The sequence below is a fragment of the Thunnus albacares genome, chromosome 4, assembly GCF_914725855.1.
Source record: "Thunnus albacares chromosome 4, fThuAlb1.1, whole genome shotgun sequence".
NCBI classification, from domain to species: domain Eukaryota; kingdom Metazoa; phylum Chordata; class Actinopteri; order Scombriformes; family Scombridae; genus Thunnus; species Thunnus albacares.
The window spans coordinates 24,599,174-24,619,077 of NC_058109.1; the positions used below are offsets into that span (position 1 = coordinate 24,599,174).

General features: G+C 41.7%; 1 protein-coding gene across 4 annotated transcripts in view; it reads right to left on the reverse strand.

The window, feature by feature from the left end:
• Positions 1 to 180: 180 nt before the first annotated feature.
• The window catches only part of LOC122981275 (calmodulin-binding transcription activator 1-like), a 58,277-nt gene continuing 38,553 nt past the window's right edge, over positions 181 to 19,904 (reverse strand). The window contains exons 8-22 of one of the 4 annotated variants that reach the window (XM_044349927.1): positions 17,485 to 19,373; positions 16,136 to 16,262; positions 15,009 to 15,143; positions 10,876 to 11,024; positions 10,272 to 10,456; positions 10,117 to 10,195; positions 9,756 to 10,023; positions 8,565 to 9,097; positions 7,338 to 7,486; positions 6,973 to 7,219; positions 6,706 to 6,774; positions 5,624 to 5,769; positions 5,467 to 5,535; positions 5,286 to 5,316; positions 181 to 4,783 (exon numbers count right to left, since the gene is read on the reverse strand). In XM_044349927.1, the coding sequence (XP_044205862.1) occupies positions 4,751 to 4,783; positions 5,286 to 5,316; positions 5,467 to 5,535; positions 5,624 to 5,769; positions 6,706 to 6,774; positions 6,973 to 7,219; positions 7,338 to 7,486; positions 8,565 to 9,097; positions 9,756 to 10,023; positions 10,117 to 10,195; positions 10,272 to 10,456; positions 10,876 to 11,024; positions 15,009 to 15,143; positions 16,136 to 16,262; positions 17,485 to 19,373 (4,109 nt within the window). In that variant the 3' untranslated portion in view covers positions 181 to 4,750. Of the gene's footprint in view, positions 4,784 to 5,285; positions 5,317 to 5,466; positions 5,539 to 5,623; positions 5,770 to 6,705; positions 6,775 to 6,972; positions 7,220 to 7,337; positions 7,487 to 8,564; positions 9,098 to 9,755; positions 10,024 to 10,116; positions 10,196 to 10,271; positions 10,457 to 10,875; positions 11,025 to 15,008; positions 15,144 to 16,135; positions 16,263 to 17,484; positions 19,374 to 19,904 lie in introns of all 4 variants that reach the window. The other 3 variants (XM_044349926.1, XM_044349925.1, XM_044349924.1) reach the window with 3 other exon arrangements.

Below are 19,904 nucleotides of genomic sequence, written 5' to 3' on the forward strand. Positions count from 1 at the left end.
ATTGTCATGTCATGTTAAGGACTATAGGTTCAGTATTCTGAAAAACCTTGAGATGAGAGTTATTTTGCCTTGCAAACTATAGAGTCTGTTGCCAGAAAGTATGTAGACCTAAGGCAGGTGAAACCAGTTCAACTTTCTTTTCAGCCATGGGTGGAATAATTATCAGGCAAAAAATAAGTTAAAGTGCAAATTTTCTTTTTATTCTGATTTCATGTTACAGCAGAAATTATGTAAAGCATTCAGAAGACATTTTCCACATATAAGGGCAATATTCAAAACACTTTGCATGGCCTCAGCAACAAAATATTCTTTTAAAAACATCAACAATTTAGTGATGCTTGTGCATGCACAATTGAAAAACAAAAACAAAACAAAAAAGTTAAAACTAGGCTACAAAAGAAGAGGAATGAAAGACTGAGATAGGCATGGAGAACACAACAGCAGGCAAGGTGGGAATACAGCAGGAAATGAGAGAGGGAAGACGGGGTGAAGAAGAGGAAGGCAAGGAGAGGTCTAGCCATAGATTATCTATAAGGGTCTACCATTCTAGCATGCAATGTGGTGTTTGGCCTCACCCTCTCAAAACACATCCTGAAAGGGTATACCATTCATTTTTAGGCTGACTTATGAGAACAGAGGCCATCTCTGCGCATGTCTACCAGCTGTCTACTATGGCAATATCTCAATATCTTTTAACTTTTTTCTACTCTACATACTCTTTTTACAGTCACCATCCTCTCCAAAAACATGAACATTTTTAATGGATTCTCTGCATCTGTGTTTAGTTTCGTGTGTGTATTCTGTGTGTGTTAATAAGCGCAAGCATTTGGATGTTGCGGTGTATGTGTATATGTGTGTGTAGACAATATATATATATATATATATATTTATATATATATATATATATATATATATATATATATAAAGGAGTTTGAAGCAGTGTTCTTTGTGACTTTAGTTGTGCTGATGTGAGAGGAGGGGCAGTTTAAGAGGAGATTCAAGTGATTACCATAGCATGAATGCTCCTGACAGCGCTGTCCTAACCATGGCTGTCTCTCAGTACGATGACAATTCAGAAAACATGTGAAACACACATAATAGAGATCTTCCAATTGTAAATCTGTCAACTTACCATCTCATACAAGTTTACTTAAATTAAGAAAATCAAGGTGATACGTGGCTATTACTTATTTTTGCATTATTTTAATAATTCTTTGTATTAACAATCTTGTGCGTTTATGACAAGAGCAAGTGTATAAATAGAAATTTCACTTATTACTTGCTTTGAATAGAATTTATATTTCAGCAAAATCCTATAAAATAAGGGACTTGGAGATTTTTTCTTGTAGAAAAAGTGACGCAAGGTACAGCTAGGTTGAAGCAAACAGATCACATTCACTGCTTCACAAAAATGAGACTGGATTATCAGTAGTGAGAGTGTTGATCAAGAACGTCATTTGAAAATTTGCGGATACTAATTAGTCAATGAACAACTGGAGTATCCCTAATATACACAAATATGCACATACACATACATATGCATACAAAGATGTACACAGTCCCCAGTAGCGGTACAACTCAGCGTGTGTGTCAGCAATCGTTACACTCCACATACCATCTCCCTGTTCTTCAACCCTGAGTAAAATCTAAGGGAGAGATTTAATTATTCCCAAAGACATAAGCACAGAGAGAAAGAGTGTGGCTTTTTGTGTGCGTCTGAATGTGTATAACTTTGTATGTATGCGTTTACAAGTGTGTGTGTGTATGTGCATCTCTGTGTGAGAGAGAGAGAGAGAGAGAGTGAAAGAGAAAGACAATGAAAGAAAGGATGTAGGACAGTTATTTTGTTCTCTGGAAAACTGCTGGGTTATGCTTTCATTTAAATGCCGCAAGAACATTTTTGAGGAAAGACGAGACGAAGTGAGTCCATGCAAGAAAACACATCTTCCTCCCAACAGCGACACTGGGGTGTTGAATAGACTTGTGACAGTGCCTTTCACACACAGAAGCTGGATTCTATGGTTTATCTTGTTCGAATACTGCAAAACGCACACACAAGTGGGGGCAAAAAGTGATACTGTAATTACCAGTTTGTCTGATAAAGCAACACATAGCATCAATCAGACCATGAGCATTCATTCATACCACTGACAAATCAGAGCGTCTAACCTAGACTCAGATCAAGTTTAACACTGTCAAGTTCATTTTTAAACACACAATTTAGGAAAATAAATAGGTAACTGGCAACCTTTTTTTTTTGGAGAACACAAAATAGATATTTCCTGATATTAGCTTGCACTTTTCTGTTATTAAGCAGGCACTTTCTAAACAGAGCTTTCCAGAATTCTAAAGTACACATTGTATAATGGCAGTGACAATGAGGAGGAAAGAAAAAATCAACATATTGATATGTAAAAAGTGGGGAGGAGACATTCTGTTTGAGGATGGAAAGCTTTGACTGGAGGCCAGGCTGGATCCGCTGTAGGTGTGAAAATGGTCTTAATAAAAGCTAGTATGTTGCTGAAGCACAACCACATTGTAAAGAATGTAGCGCCCTCTTTCCCTTTTTTTGGGTCATCAGTCATTGCATTCACATTTAAACGCTCATAGTCGTCATCATCTTCATCACCATTTTAGTATAATTTTCATACTTGCATCATCACCGTCTATATGTAAGTCTGCCTTAGACAAACTTTCAGAACTTTTAGGAGGTCTACGGTTGAGCTATTACTAGATCTCTTCTACTGTTTATTGTCTGTGTGTGTGTGTTGCCTCTGTGGATCTTACTGATATCTTTTGGGTGTTGGTTTCCCCAACATAACATATTGTTAGGCAAAATAGCATTCATAATAATTGGCACTACTGGCAAAAAGGGTTTAATTTTTGCTAGCCAAGAAACAAAAGCACAAAGTGTAAATGTTTTGTCTGAAAGATCATTGTTTCAGCTAACTTTGTTTTCCCACTTATAATTCTAACATTAGATTTTTCAGTTGCATGCTTTAACAAAATGTTCTTTTCAGTAACACTTATACTGGATACTCTTAAAGTGAAGCAGTTAAAATCCTCTCACAGTCCATAGCCACTAACATGTTCTTTTTGCTGTTTCTTTGTCTTAAATCTCATGCACATTACTCCGTTTGTAATATCTACATTATTTACAAGCAATACAGCCATCCTGTGTACCCAGGTCTCTGTCTTAAGTTCTCATTATGGGAGTAAAATAATTTATAATCTTAAATACAGTCCTCTTATGAAAAAGTTTCAGGGTCCTCGTATCCCCTTACCTCGTCAGTTTATATACAGGAATATGCAATAGTCCAAAATATGGATTTGATTGCCCGTATGGGCTAATATGGGGACCAATGCCCTGTATAGGGGCAGGTATAGGACCCATGTCCTGTACAGAGCAAGCATAGAGACCTCTCAGAGTCAAGAAGAAGTCAAGGCAATGGTATGTGACTCTCTCCTCAAAACCACAGTTAGGATTTAGAGGTTCACGCAAAGAACAAACTAACAGAGACATTTAACCATTGGAACATGTCATATTTTACCACACAAGGGGGGAAAACCAGTCTCAAGCTTAACCACTCTTGAGCCAATTAAATAAATAATTAGACCCTTAAATAAATAAAGTTTAAAAAAGCACCCAAAATGAAGTCATTTGTCCTTACACAGTTCACATTACACAGGGCAAGGATAAGTTGATGAGGACGTAAGTGAGACACAACTACACATAGAAATACAAAAGAAACAACACTAAAGCAGTTTGGCAAGCATGCAGGAGCTCGTGGCTCAAACACATGCATTGAATTGAACAAACACGGACACACCACGTCAGGCTAGCAAAGTGCTGCCTCTGAGAACGACTCCATACAAAGTCCATGTAACAAATTAAGACATCGTTATTCAGACCCCAACCCTTATCTAACAATGCCCCTCTTACATTCAAGTGCAGTTCCTCCCCTTTTGATCGGGTGACTGATTAATAGGTTTGTAAGCCTGTGAGTCAGAGTGGTTGGTGGTATTGTGATACACTGAGTCAGCAGAATGATTTGCCACTAGAGCTCTTCAGGATGATGGAGAGGAGGAATAAGCGAAAAAACCTTGCATGCAAATGCAACATAGAAGTGAGTTTTTTGGTTTATGTTTTCTTATTCTTTCATGGATCACCGTTTGCATACAAAACGCAAAAAAGGTTTTCTACATGTTCAGCATGTCAAAGTAGCCTTTCTCTTGAATCAGCTGTTCATCACAGGAGCCTTTCGCCACATCCAGCCGCCGCCACGAACGGCAGGATGTCGCTGCTAGGCGCTTCCTCGCTTTCTCTCGTTTGACTCGTCGACTTGCTCTTGCAAAGAAACATACCCATGAAGAGTGCAAAGAATGCCATGAGGTTAATGTGATGGCCTCCCAGTGAAACTGTGGAGGAGGATCAGTGCTGTGGGCAGAGCCAGGTCCCTGGGCTCTACCCAGCAGTCTGTCTGTCTGAGCTGCCATGATGGACACCTATCCTGTCCTCAGTCTGTCTGGGAAGAGTTTTTCCCTCTTGAGAGAAGAGGGGAGAAAGAGTGAGAAAGAAGAGGCAAGAGAAGGAAAGAAAGGGGTGGGAGAGGGGGTTGGGGGTAGAAAGCGAAGGAGTTTGGGGAGGATGGAAGAAAGGAGAAAGAAAAAGGAGAAGATGGAGGGCGGGGAGGATGTAGAGATTGCTCACAGGCTGAGGGGGCTGTGTGTGGGGCCTGGCGGTGGGCTCTCAGGACCCCTGGCCTTTCTCTGCTCTCTGGCCCTGAGAAAAAACCAAACATACATTAGAGACACATTAGAGAGATTTTTGTATGCAGGTCTTTTGAAGCATGTTTTATTATTATTGTATCTGCAGGCCATTCTCAGAGCAACAGGGAAAGTTATTTAATACCTTATCCTCCCCACCCATCAAGGCACAAAAAAAGAGACTGGCAGGCCAAGCAAGACACTTAAAGTCCCCTAGTGATGTCAGTCAGAACATGCCCCCAGGAAGACCATATGCAAGAATCGCTCCTCTATCTATCTGTCAGTCATGCAGAAGTACCAACATCATTCAGCAGTTCTCGCATAGAGACAGAGAGAGAGAGAGATAGAGAGAAACAGAGAGAGAGAGACAGACAGGGAGACAGGGAGGGAAGAAGAGAGAGAGCGAGAGGGAAGGATGATAATCCAGGATCTCCTCTCCCCCTCCCTCTGCTGACATGCATACAGGCATCAGCCACCAGGAGAGAGGGATAGAGAGAAAAGAGAGAGAGAAGACTCACCCGTTTCAGAGGCCTATCGTCCATCAAGGGGCTTCACAGGAACAGTAAAACAACACCAACTATTAGCACCAATGTAGTGAGCGCAGGTGTGGCAGTGGGCTGTAGGTGCGTGTGTGGGTAATGTGTATGAGTGTGTGTCCTTGGATGTGTGTGCAGTGGTGTGGAGAGTTTTATGCCTCACCTGTGGCGGCATCGGAGCAGGAACCTCAGGATCTTGCGAGCAGCCTGGTTCTGTTTTTTAGTTAGGAGGCTGCTGTAGATGAAAACATAGGTGTAAGAATTGTTTTTACATAATTATGCCTTGTGTGTGAGTGTGTTTGTGTGTATATTTAAAGTACCTGAGGGAGTGTCTGTAGGAGCGGTAGTATTGCTGGATGAGGACTGCTGCTCTACGACTCTGTTGGAACTTCCTCTGCTCATGGAAACTCCGGAAACGACTCTGGATCAGGATGGCTGCCAGGGTCATCCTCTTATAAAGTGCATACTGAGAGAAAAGACAGCAGTGTTGAAAGCCCTCTGTCTGCATTAAATATATACCTTTGCACTGCTAAATACTGAATCTGAACACAATTTTATTTCCAAATCAATGTTACAGATAAAAACAAAATCACAAAAAAATGATAACCTTACGAGATAAACTAAACAATATAATGAATATGCAACGACCTTAAATGAATAAACTGAATGTAAAACTAGTTTAGGTTCATTCTAATCTACAGTGCATAACTGAGATAAATATACATATATAAATATACACCCCTAACCTAAACCAGAAATGTGTGTCTAAGCATGTTAGTCAAAAAATTCATCTCAGAATCTGCCTAAACAGCTGGAGAGACTTGTGAAAACACAATTTGAAGTGACTACAAACCAAGTTTTGTGGTTATAAACATTTCTCTTTGAAATCATGATCATGACTGAATTTCACTCAATAGTTTTGTTAATAAATATCTATAATAGATCAAGCTGTTTGAAGCAAAATCAAAAATATGTGTGATAAAACTGACTGGACAGTAAATAAAACTTAAAAAAATAAAATGTTGATGGTTCTAACTACACTATGAAAGTATTATACATGATGATATTAAGCCATATGGCTTTGTCATAGATTACATTGGAGCTATTAAAAAGATAAGAAGTTAGTACATTAAAGAAAATAAGGACAGGATGTGGACAAGCCACATTTATAATTTCAGTTTACTGAAATCAACTGCCAATTCACAAAATAGATTTTAGCACAAATCAGATAATTAAAAATTAAAATTCAATTATTTCATGTCATTTTAGGCTAAGATTATAGAGAAATCACACCTATTAGTGCTATTATTTCTATTATTTCTGGATATTTAATTCTTTACTTTAGGTCTGCTTGACATGATGGTAAGTGGTGAATTGATGCTAACTGTATGTTAACTCTTACCTGCTTGTATCTCTTATAGCAGCGCTGAATCACTGCTGCAATCTCTTTGCGTTGTTCCTGAATGGGACCCTGAGGAGAGTTACAGTGTTTGTGTAAATGTTCACAGTCATTTTAAGCTTTGACGCGAATGCAGATTAAGCAAGACAGAAACAGGAAGAAAGATCAACTGAGTCAATGCTAGAACTGTAAAAGTGGTAGTGACAAAATGCATACAATCTGTATGAGCAAACTCTGGAGGAGTAGAGTGGAGGTCATAATACTGGATACCTTGTGTTTTCTGAGGGAGTGCAGAGCATCCCTGATGGTCTCATACAGCTCTCCCTGCTCTGCTTCAGTCATTGTTAGACAGGAAGAGTCCGTTTTCAACCTCTCCTCTTTCATAGCTGCACAGAGGAAGGAGCTCCAGTCAAAGGAGGACGACAGGGCTTGCTTAGCCTGAGGACTCTGCTGATCCTCTGGCCCTGAGAGAGAGTTTGGTTTGGGGCTAGGAGTCGGGGGCTTGAAGTTTAGAAACCTGGAGAAAAGCAGAGAGCAAAGCAAAAGTCTGAAGTAAGTATGTTAAAAAGACTTATGCTATTTGATGAGATAGAAGTGACATAAATATGGTTGAATTTTATAATTCTTTGACTCACCTCTCCACTTCACCAAGGTAACCAGACAGTAACCTGACGTCACTGCTGATCCCCACCTTCCCAGAGTCTGTTTCAGTCTCCATTGTCTCCTGCTTAAGCCTACCAGTTGAAGCCTCCATGATGTGATCAGCTAGCATCGTAATGTCCATCTGCAACACACACACACACACACACACAGCAGGTGTAACTCACACATGTAAAACACCTGGTGCCCTTTAGTGAAATCATCTTTAGTTTTGGCATTTATTTTCATAATTATGCTGATGACACTAAACTACATGGTCTTATTCAAGGGAATGACTGCTTTCAAATCTGTAAATTATTGGCGTGTAAGTGAAAAAGGGAATGCATCTCTTAACTCTTAACTCAACTGTTCAGCTCATACAAAACATATGACTGTCTGTGTCATGCTAGATATGACATGAGGGTACTTCTAACAGTTTGATGGTTTTGTATCAGACATCCTTCAGCATCATACAGCCACATGTCTTCCGGTGGAGCTGATTATCTTTCCAGGCGGAAAAAAGAAAACTGCAGGCTTCAAAGCTTTTTTTATTATTGCATCGCCTTTTTTTGGAACAACTTTCCTGCTGTTATTAGACAGCCACATGCTACAAATAGCTACAACCAAGCTTAAACTTATGTTATCTCTCCAATCTATCTTTTCAGTGTAAACCAGTTAGTATTGTTCCTGTCAGTATGAATTTATATGTGTGCCCTTTTTCCCATTCTTGGTCATTGATGTTTATGTGTGCCTATTTGTGAGTAAGTAACTTTTCATGGTGGTTGTCTGTGGTAAAGATGGCACTGATGTCATCTTCACCAGGTACCTTTCTTATGACCATGATGATATCATATCATGTAAGATCTGGATCTTCACTGCCCCCCCCATCTAGTTATTTCCTGTATTTTATTTATTCCCTATATTTTGTTTAAGTTACAGTTTGTTGTCTTACCCTTCTTGCACCCATCCCAAGGTTTCTTTAAATGTTTAACCTAATGAGGTTTTCATTGGAGGTTTTTTGCTTATTCACATTGAGGGTCAAAGTTTGGGGAGAGTTGTTTTCAGAGTTTTTAATTTATTGTTTCATGAATTTTCATGTACTTTTTCCACAAACATGGCATGCATACAAGCAAGCTGCACACATTGTCCATCACATACAGTACAAAGAGTTCAGTGTTCAGGTACAAGATCAAAAACTGCTCCTAACAGTCTGCTCCCCCTACCTGCAAGTCCTCTGCGTTATCCTGATAGGTCAGCAGCTCTGTCTCCTCTCCCCTGTCAGACAGCACTCTTTGGCGCAGGTGAATAGCCAGTCGTTCTTTTCCTAGAATCCTCCTGGCTAGGCTACGCTGCCCCAGAGTCTGTCTCAGACTCCACCTGGTGCCCCCTCCAGACCCCCCTATCCTGGCCTGCAGGTGGGAGAATGGGGTGCTGGGCAGCTGAGGACGGTTAGGACTGGAGCCGGCAGGAGGTGCGCTCTGACAGCTGAGGTTGGAGGGTTGAGTTTGTAGGGTGTTTGGTTGGAGAGAACGTTGAGGGTTAGGACTGGGGGAGGAGTTGAGGAGGGAGTTGAGGGTGTTGGTGCCGGGGGTTGAGTTAGCTAGCTGTTGCGGGGTGTCTGGGCTGGGTTTGAGTCTCTTGGCTGGGGGTGGACCTCGCTGTTCTCCCTGGGTTCCCTGTGAGGCTCTGTGTCCTGTTTGGCTCCAGTTCTGGTTCTGGTTGTCTGGCTGGCTCTCTGTCCTGGCTCTCCTCAGCTCTGGAGAAACAAAGATAGGGCAAAATAAGAGCAAGTTTAATAATGACAACATTGATTCCTATTACACTGGATATACTAACTTATTAAATGGTCAGTTCACCCAAAACATAAAAACACCCACTTATGGTTAGAAATAATTAGCCATGGTGATAATGTTCAGTTTTTATTTCAGACTGTCTACAGAGAGATCAGAGGAGTATCCAGAGTCACTGGAAAGAGACAGTGCTGTAGAGTTTTACAAATATAATCTTTAAATGAATAGTTTGATATTTTGGGAAGTACTTTTATTTGCGTTGCTAATATGTCACTGGAGCCTACGGCTGGTTAGAAAATCTAGCCCTGTCCAAAATCCTGTTCCTAGTGCTTCTACAGCTCACCAATTAACATCATAACATTATATCTTGTCTGTTTCATTTGTATAAAAACCAAAGTGTAAAAACATCAAGTTGTGGTTTTAGTGAGTTATGTGCCAAACTATTTCTTGGCTGGGAGCAGTTGCAGTTGCCAGGCAATGGAGACTCCAGGAAGTTACTGCTTCTGTTACTGGTTACTGTCATGTAAACATTTTCTTGTGTTTTGGGTCAACCGACTCCTTAACGACAGACAAATTCTTCCCTGTTAGTGATACACCACCATATGTAATAGTGGACTTTCCCACCTGAGTTAGAGTTAGGGGTGGGGCTGTTGCTTATTCCACTGAGCTGTGACTCTCCTCTCCACCTGTCCATCCAAGTGTCAGCAGGCTGGCCCTGAGCTTGAGGAGTCTGTTGCAGCTGCTCTAAGAGCTCAGCCAATCGAGTGTGGCCCCGGGATCGGGCGATATTGAGCGGCAAGCGTCCCAGCGAATCAGGAATAGCCAGAGCTCTTGGGTCCCACTGGTAAAGCACCAGTGCTGCCTCAGTGTGGCCCAGAGCACATGCCCACATCTGGAGAGGCCAAAGGAATACACAAGTCACACACAGCCATGAAAAGAAAGACACATACACTCAGACACACATATGAGATTATTGATCGCTCACCAGTGGAGTGCAGGAGAAGTGGTCTACGTTGAGAGGATCCACCTCAAGCTCGAGGTCAATACTGTCAGCGTGCTTAGTGCTGCAGAGCAAGACAACAAATTAATTGTCAGAGTCTTCAACTTCATGATGGTGTGTCATGTTTGTGTGTTACTCACCGCCAGCATATGAGTGTCTGAATGAGCCCTGCATAGCCCTGAGCTGCAGCCAGATGCAGTAAGGTCATTCCTCTGGAGTTCTTACTGTGTACGAGCTGATTGGATGAAGCCCAGCATGGCTGAGACATCATCTTCTCGCACACCACCACCACGCGACCCTCAAATGAACCCTGATCGGGAGAGATCTGGGAGATTAGACAGAGAAGGGCACAATGAGTTAAGCGTGTAAATCTCTCAGAGTGTTATCTACTGTTTCTTTTATTGTTTTTTCAAAATGTATTTCAAGGTGTCCCTAAGTTTCATTAGAACGAGACAAAGTTCTTTCAAGTTGTTTCTTTCAGAGCTCCAAAACTACTGTAGGAGTTTATTGGACTATTATCATGCAGTCTTCAAGTTTAATCTTCATATTTAATTTCAATGACTCAACACAGTTTTGCTTTAATTAAACATTTTAATATTTTTAAATAAATAAAACAATTCCTACTTTGTTTTTTGTTGGTTTACCTGTACTTCCCACCTGATGAGCGTATCTCTTCAGACTTTTCAGATCATTTAGCTGTAAAGGAAAATTTCACCTAAACAAAATCACATCCTTCTGCCTTACTTGAGACTGCTGATCCGTGGCTCTTCCTCCCTCCACTCCTCCCCCCTTGGTTGCTATGGTTTCTGAGCTGGGGTTCTGATTGGTCATTTCAGCCATCCTCTGTTCCATCTGCTCCAGGCGCTCCAAGATGGACATCCTGAACTGGGTATCTACAAAAAATGAAGGTGGGATACACAGAGCGTGTGAGCGTAGCTGGATGTTAGTTGTATTTAAACAAATCAATACTGTGTTTTAGTAAATCCAAGGTAGAGAGGTTTATAGAGAAGCTCTTCTCTGAGGGGAGAATGAATCACGAATGAAAATCAATAAAACCCCAAACCAACAATAGGAACCAAGTAAAATCGTGTGTGTGTGTGTGTGTCTGCATGTGTGTGTGACCAAGTACACATCTAATGACAAATGTGGGTTTTGCATGGCTGTATGTGAATGTGACCCTTTGTTCCAGTGCTGCTGCAGTTTTGCTGCAGTGCACATTATGTCATCGCACCTGCTGCTCTCTCACTTAGTCTCTCTATTTTCTCCTCTTATTTCACTCCTATTTTTCTTTCTGCAGCACACAAACAGAACAGAGCAGAAAGGTGGAGCCATGTCAGTGACACAAAGGCTCAGGCTCCCCCCACTCCACTTCCAGCGACACAGCTCATCTGAATACGAAGCAAAACACTCCACTGTTTCAGCTGCCACACACATAAGAAGCACCTGTTAATGTAAATAATGTCATGTAAAAGTAAACACAAATGTACATAAAAACACATGTACATCCACGAAAAGTACAGTAGATTTCTGGTCGCAAAGAACACTATGAAGGTTGCCATTTGCTACAGGATTTTTTTGTTGTTTAATGCTGATAAGTTAATAAATTGATATATTAAAGTATTATTTCTAAAGCTGACAACAACATTTTATAGAAATAATGCAATTTATATATAGGGATTAAATGGACCTTTAATTACCCTCCTTAAGCACAAATTACTCAATTATTATTATTTTCAAATATATTTGTAATATTACCTCCAAAAAGGCTTTTAAATTATCTTTTAAATGTTATTTACTGCATCTTCTGTCATTTTCCATTTCACAATTCATTTATCTACCTGTTACACGCTACTTCAGTCTAGATGCTGCAAAGTGCATGTTGTGAATAATAGAAAATTAAGAAAGACCACTGGAACACTGGAAACTCCATCTTTAAAGTAATTTAAGGAGTTCATTCAAAAATTAATGAATATATTCATCATTTCAATACAATAATGGAATACCATTTTTTCTTTACTCATGTTTTTTAACCACATATTTTAAATGCAAATTTAATTACTTTTGAGTGTATTAATTACTTGGATTATAATTAATCTCTGCCATCGTTATTCTAGTGACACATTTCAGGCTCCATAAAGGAGTGTCTACTATTTTCTCATTGTTATGCTATTGAATGGCACCTTCACCTGCTTTTCAAAGTTTCTTTGATGGTTAGTTGTTGCTGTGGATTTATTGAGCAGCGTTGGACTTTACAATACTTTTCCTGTAATAACACAATGAGGTTTTTTTCATTTTTAATATGCCTTTGTCTCTAAATATTTGTGCCTGCGCAGGCTCTCCCCATTAAGCAATCACAACACAATTTGAAGTGACATCTCAAAACACACATTTACATTGTGGACCTAATGTAAAAAAGAGACAGTTAAAAAAGCAGCCAAACGAAATAAATGTACAGTTTGTAAAGGTAACAATAATTAAAGGTGGGCTGATATACTGCATGTAATTTAAAGTAGTGTTCAAACGCTTCATATTTGATTATAATTAATTTACTATTTTTATTATTGTTCAATTCAACATGTATTCACTCAAACTAATTTTTAAAGTTAGTTTAATGATGATGGAGGGCTTCAAAACACTTTAATGTGTTTCCATCCCAGGACCAGTATTAAGGCATAAAATTTCAAATTAACTAATTTTCACTTTGCTAACACATCAATGTTCTCAAACTTAATTAAATTCATACTGATTAAGTCTTTTAGTCAATCAAATTCAAGAGGAAAGTGTTTCCTAACACTCTAATGATTCTTAACACACACACTTTGCACACACACTTTGTGGCACATGGTCATATAAACATTCAGCAAGCATAAGCATTCAGAAAATTTACATCACAATGTATAATTGTGTTTGGGTGATCAACAACATCCCCACATGTCTCAGCTTACAGGCCTGTTGTTATCTGGGCCTCTACAGGAGCCACATTACCCTCCTTTCATTTGTTATTTGGAGTTCAGTGGCGCTGTCCACTCCTGCTGGTGCTGAAAATGAACAGGTCAACCAATAAGGCTGATCAGGCTTGTTGTTATCAGGTCTGCAACCAAAAACCAAGCAGTGCCTTTTAGTTCAAACATCTAGCGCGCAAACATCGTGATACATGTGATACATGTGGCATTTCCTCCGTCCCTTTGTCTACCAATCAGGGAAACACGTGTAACACAAACATCTGACTGAAATGCAAAAGTGGCTCAAGGCTTTAAAGCTATGAAGTCGGAATTTAGACAACAGACACACTTATGTCCATCCAAAAAAAACAAACCTAAACCATGCTACAAACAACACAGACCTGAACACTAATAAAGAGCTCATTTTGAAGTTATCAATTTAAAATCAAATAAACTACGAACCCAAACAGCGAGTCTCTCTATCTGCTGCTCTCTTTGTTCCCGCTTCTGCGACTCACACATTGCTGCTCCGACCGAGCAAAACACAACTAAGTGCAGAGAGAGAGAGAGAGAGAGAGAGAGAGAGAGAGAGAGAGAGAGAGAGAGAGAGAGAGAGAGAGAGAGAGTCCACGTTGTGTCTGGGAGAGCAGCGCTTTAAATCCGCCCGCCAGACTGGGAGCTGCAGGAGGCTCGGTCGTCATCGGCACAACAATAGACTGCACACAAACTAAACTGGAGCAATGACATGTGAAAAAAAAATCGTGTGCTGACGCATATCTGCTTAGAGCTATTTATCTCTCTCTATTTTCCCAGCAGGCAGTGAGCCTTTGTGGTACATTTGAGGCCAAACAAAGGACCGGAGCGAAAATCGGCAGAGCGCATATCAAGTCTCGCTATCATCGCTGAAAGTCAAAGTCAGAGCCTATATATAGCATATATGAAGCCGCAGAGCACACTGCTAGTGCTGCTCGACATTTTGACTGTCATGAGGACTGCGATTGTGCCATGATGTCCTTGCCCTTCACTCCAGCAAACAGGCAGCCTGCTGTGACCGTAGAGCCGCATTGCCGCATTGCGCAACGCAGAGACGGGGGCGAACACAGGACATGCCTCGCTGAGGAGACCCGTGTGTTTCCGAGCTGCAATTGCATCAGGAGATATATTTGCACACAGAAGCTTACCCCCGCTGCTCTGCATACATTTACAACCAAACCCTCTGAGCTCACTCAAAGAACACTTAATTGCCCTCTAACATCTTGCAGTAAGTTTTAATTTGATTCAACATAATTGGAATCTCAGAGGGGCAACATTAAGCTTTCACGAAATAAACCCGACGTCTCGCCAACATGCAAACACTCACAATGGAGTTCATAATAAACCACTGTGGCCTAAACAAGTCCAACAAGACAAAACCCAAAGTCTTTATGAATGGGGAACTTGTGAAGATGAAGTGTACAGGTGTACAGCTGTCACAGAACAGGTGTCAAAACAGTTTAAAAGCTTAAAGTCTTGGATCAATCTGCATGAGGAGCACAAGCCAAATATCACCCAGCAATGACACCATACTGGTCAGTACAATAGTAGCTGTAGACACAACATCTCTTAACATGACAGAGCACCTAACAGGTGTTCAAAAATGTCAGTGCGCTGGATATAAAGGCCATACAAAAAAGTAAAGGATATAGTATTCGATTTAATTTGAAGTTTAACTTGCCTGATTAAAATGAAATAAAACAGCATGTATAAAAAACAGAAAATGATACAAACACAAACACACACTCTGCTGTAATGGTTGTTAATACGTTTCCATCCAAGTGCACAACAAAGCAGTTATGAACAAGTCTCATTTTGTTTAAATAGCACAAGACAATATGATAAGAATGTAACTGTACATCCCGGTGTGTGCAGTCAAAACAAACAAACAAATGCTCTCACCGTCCAGGGACAGCCAGTCATGCTGAGAAGACGGGAGAGCAGGAAGGTCGCGCGCCTTGTATTCAAACACCACAGAGGAAGAGATGACCTCACCGCCCATAGCTACCTGCAGCATGACGAGTCCTGTGTCATGGGCTGGAAACAGACATGAGGAAAAAAATTAGTGCGTGGAGACTAATTTCAGGAAAGTATGTTAACCATTTTCTTCAATTTTGCACCCAAAGTATAGAACACCTTACCTAAAGACATTAGGTAAGGTGTTCTATACTTGGTTGGTTGAAACCTTTAAACAACACCTAAAAACATATCTTTTTAACGTAGCCTTTCTATAGCACCACTTTGACCCATTTCTGTGCACCACATCCCACCATCTTTAAAATTTTTTATTCCATTTTAAGGCTTTTCTTTCTACTTCATTGATTGATTATGTGCTTTACTTTAGAATTTTAGCTGTGTTTCTTTTTTTTAAAATTATTCTTGTCCTCTTTTTTATGCAAAGCACTGTTTTCCTTGTTTGCCACCTTTTAATCTACATGTTTCCTGTTTAATGTTCTTAATGTCTGTCTTGGTTTTTATCTCTTTACTGTAAAGCACATTGAGCTGCATTTTGTACAGCAAAGGTGCTATACAAATAAAATTATCATCATTATTATTATTATTATTATTATTGTATACTGTGAATGTCTAGTGTTGCTTTTGTCATAGTGTACCTACATGAGACTATATGCCTTGCAGCTTTTTCCTGATTGCACTTAATAAAGCAGTATGTGACTAATGTATCACTTACTATACCATCCCAAAAAACATTTCTAATCATAAATGTGTACACTGCATGCCTGCTCGTATGCCTCATCACAATGTTCTTTTTGTATTGTTCTTATCTTCTTTTATAAAAGAGATTGTATCTCTTGATAAGCGACTGCAGCCCACATTGTTAGACTCTCACTCTGTATTCTGGAGAAAAACCTTTTTGCTGGAAATTGCTTATTTTAGGGATCAGTGAGGTGAAGTTTGGGGTAAGGTTAGAAATGGAGCAAAATAACGTCAGTAATGAGAATGTCTGCACAGTGGCTGCTATATATTTGTGTGTGAGAGACAGTGAGTGTGTGCATACACATATGTGTTACCTGGGCAGTAGCAACGCAGCACCCCAGGCTGGATGAGGGCAGCAGGGACACTGATGTGGTCAAAGAGACAGCTGTATTCACTGCTCGACTCCAACCAGGGACCTGTGATGAGGACCTTTACTCCACCCTGCAGCACAAACACAGGCTTTAGTCTAATATCTCACCTACCTCTACCTGTTTGTTTACAGGGAGCCATAACTGAGTAACATGTAATTTTCAACATAGTTAACAAAGAGATATGGGAGCCTCTGTGAGAATGAGTCACATCACTGCATGCAAATTAAAATGTCTTGTTGCCACAATTTAGCAGTCTGTGAAGATGTATGTACATGTGTAGCAGACTTGTGTGTGTGTATGTACATATGATGTCTTGTAAATGTGTTTGAATCAAATATCCCAAATTCCCATCTGTCACAAAAACACACTTCAGAGACAGAGTGGCCTAAAAATTGAAAGTTTTGTTTCCTATCATATAAATATAAACTGATAAGTTACTGACAAAGGAGAGTAAAAATTCTGATAGCGGCCCCTAGAGGCCATGCTGTTCCTTACATCCAAATGGAACAAGGTTGTTCAAACCATCTGAACAACATTGCCATGTGTTCTCTCTAGTGAAGCTAAAAATAATACAAAAACAACATATTGTCCCTCAGAAATTATGGAGTCATGAAGTTACAGTGCACAGTAGTGAAAAGGGTAAGAGTTGCAGCATTTGGTGGTATTTTCTTTTTGGCATTTGTAGTGCTCCATTTTAGTTCATGATGAAAATTATGCCAGCAGCCTCTGGGTCTTTGGGGGAAAACTGTTTCAAGAAACTCAAAACTGTGAAATAATCAGCATGATGCAACACCGATGATCCTGGAACAAAGCTGCAGAGGAATATTAGCTAAATATGTACAAGTATTTCATGTTATTTGAACCTTTGATGCTGCAGATATTTTAGTTATTAAAAGTCTCTTTTAACTGTAGTAACAAACTTTGACAAGTGTTATTTTGAAAATGACAGAAAGCAGTGGTTTGAGGCAATGCAAAGTTTCATCATAACTCAGTGACTTAAGTGGTGTCTGAGATATTATATATGTGGTACATGGATGAATTAATGAAGCCACCCAGGGGAATCAGTGTAATATTGAAATTTCATTAAAATCCAATCAGCTGAGTCTGAGATATTCTAACTCCTTAATGACCACACAGCCAGGCTGGCGGTCTTGGCACAAATTGCGCTGTGCATGATTCCAGCGTTTAACGTCAGTACAGGCCACCGTCAATCATGTGATGGAGGGACTGACTTCACTGCAGGGAATAATGATGAATAAATAATGAGTGATAATCATGTTGGGTTTACTAACCTCTGGATAAGACCACTCTGGGGAGTAATCTGTCACACCAAACAGCCTCCCAGTCTCCTGCAGCAGTCCCAGAGCTCCCTGCTCCACCTCCGAGCCCTGCAGGTGGCCTGCTCCAGTGCCCTGCTCCTCTCCTGCTGCCCCCTCCTGGGGCATCAGAACCCCAGCAACAGCTGCCCCCACCCCACCTCCAGACCCCTCAACTGAGATGAAATCATTGATAAGATCAGAGAACTGGCTTCCGAATGAGGCCTCAAAGCCTTCCAGACTGATGGCCGCTCCTGCCCCAGCTGTTGCAGCTGACACCCCCCCACCTTGCTGAGGAAGAGGAGAACTGTAGAGTGCCCCCTCAATGCCTGCACCAGCAGCTATCGACTGTGGACTGGCCACCACTGAACTGCTGGTCCCTGACAAGCTTACACCATTACAGAGAATGTCACTATCCCCTCCTCCCCCTCCCCCTCCTCCCCCTCCTCCTCCACCACTTCCTCCACCCTCCTCTCCTCCTCCATTGTCATCTGTGGGTTGCAGGTAGTGCTCTGCGTCCACACTCGTGTAGGCCTCATGATGATCTCCAGACTTAAGAAGTAACTCTCCTCCATTCTCAGGAGCTTTGTCTAAGCCCCCGACCTCCCGATGTACCCTGCTGCCGGACTGGTCGACGTTCGTATCCTGTGGTGTCAGAGGGAAGGAGCCCACCGCTGCTCCTTGTCCATTCCTTCCACACAGGGCCTGCTGGTCTGGGCTGGCTTGGTGGAGGTGTGTATGCGGGTCTCCGTTGGTGACTGGAGAGTCTGTTGGCACCGTGGGCAGGCCTATGTAAGCCTGGGCCTCGCCTGATTCCTGGGTTGCCTCTGTACCATTGGTCTGCAGTTGGGAGGGCTGGCTGGTCTGTGGGGAGGCCTGGAGGAAGAGGTTTGGGGAGGGGTGATGTGCAGGCTGGTTCAGACTTGGGACACAGGCTGATGACATTACAGCACTGAAGTCCATCTGCTCCAGGGTGGTACTGGGGCTGAGGCCTGTGCCTTCTCCCACATAGCTACTCTGATTGGCCAGCGGCTGCTCCAGGGGTGCAGCTTCCGTCTTGATGTTGTTGACGAGGGCTGGGTTGTAGACAAAACCGTTTGAGGAACAGTGGAGTCCTCCATCATCACCGTTACACCCCTCAGTCTTCCCTCCACCCCCTCCATACGTTTGGCCCTGCTTGGGGTTGTTGAGGAAGCAATCAGGGTCAAAGGTCATGGTGGTCTCAGGAAGGCTGACTCCTCCACCAGAGTCTAGAGAGCTGGAAAGAACCAACTCTCCTCCCTCCCCTAAGCCTACCCCACCAGGAAATGATGCAAACCTCTGGTTTTCAGGGGCAACAGCCAACAGGATGCCGGCAGTGGTGCTTTCATGGGTGGATGCCAGTAGGTGGGTGTGGCCAGCAGAATAAACCGAGTCCCCGGTCAATGTGGTGACCTCAGACATAAACACGGCTGTGCTCTGCGACAAGCCAGCCCCAATGGCAAGTGCGGGACTGTCAGCCATGTCGCTGGTGATTGACAATGGGGAGCTTTGGGTGGTGTCAGGGACCTCCACCTGGTTGGTGGAGGTGGACGAGGACACCTCCATGCTGCTCTGTGGGAGTAGGGAGGGTTTGGTTATCCTGCCATTCCTCCTGTCTCCTCCGCCTGCTCTGCTCCTGCCCCCCCCAGGACTGGGCTCTGTCTGGCCCTCTGACACATCGCTGTTCTGGACTTCTGTGCCATCTGCTTCCTCAGCTCTCTGGCCTGCCGCTACGCCGGTACCTGCTGCAGCTCCACCTCCTGCTGCTGCCCCTGACTCCTGCTTGGATGAGATGATGCGCTGCTTGACGCTGGAACATTTCTGATGCAAGCTGCTTCCAGCACCTGATAGGAGACATCAAAACAAAGGAAAAAGACAATGCAAACTGTTCTTTAATTTGCTAATGTCAATCTTTGTAGTAATATTGCATTACCTCACATACATTTGACAGTATGTAATGGCGCCCTCCAGTGTTTGGAATGTACACTGAAAACTGAGGTCATGAATACTCTACTAACAACTGCTACAGATGCTTGAGCTTCAAAAATGTTAAATACATACGTGCAAACTGCCTAATTTGCTTCTTTTGCAAGAGATTTCAATTTCAACATCTGAAAATATTATTTCCAATTTCTAAATTAAATGTCCTCATTTACATTTTTTGGAATTAGCAGGCTCATTTTTAGAGTAAAATAACAAATACCATACTGTGTAAGTGTCAGACACCTGATGCCCATAAAAACCACACGTAAGGGATCATGTCAGTGATCAAGAGAGGTGCCAGGAAAAGAAAAGCTGAAAGCTGTTTTGTGTGAGCAAATGAGGGCATGTGGAGTAGCAAGAGGGAATATGATTCAGTGGAGAGAGTGAGAAGT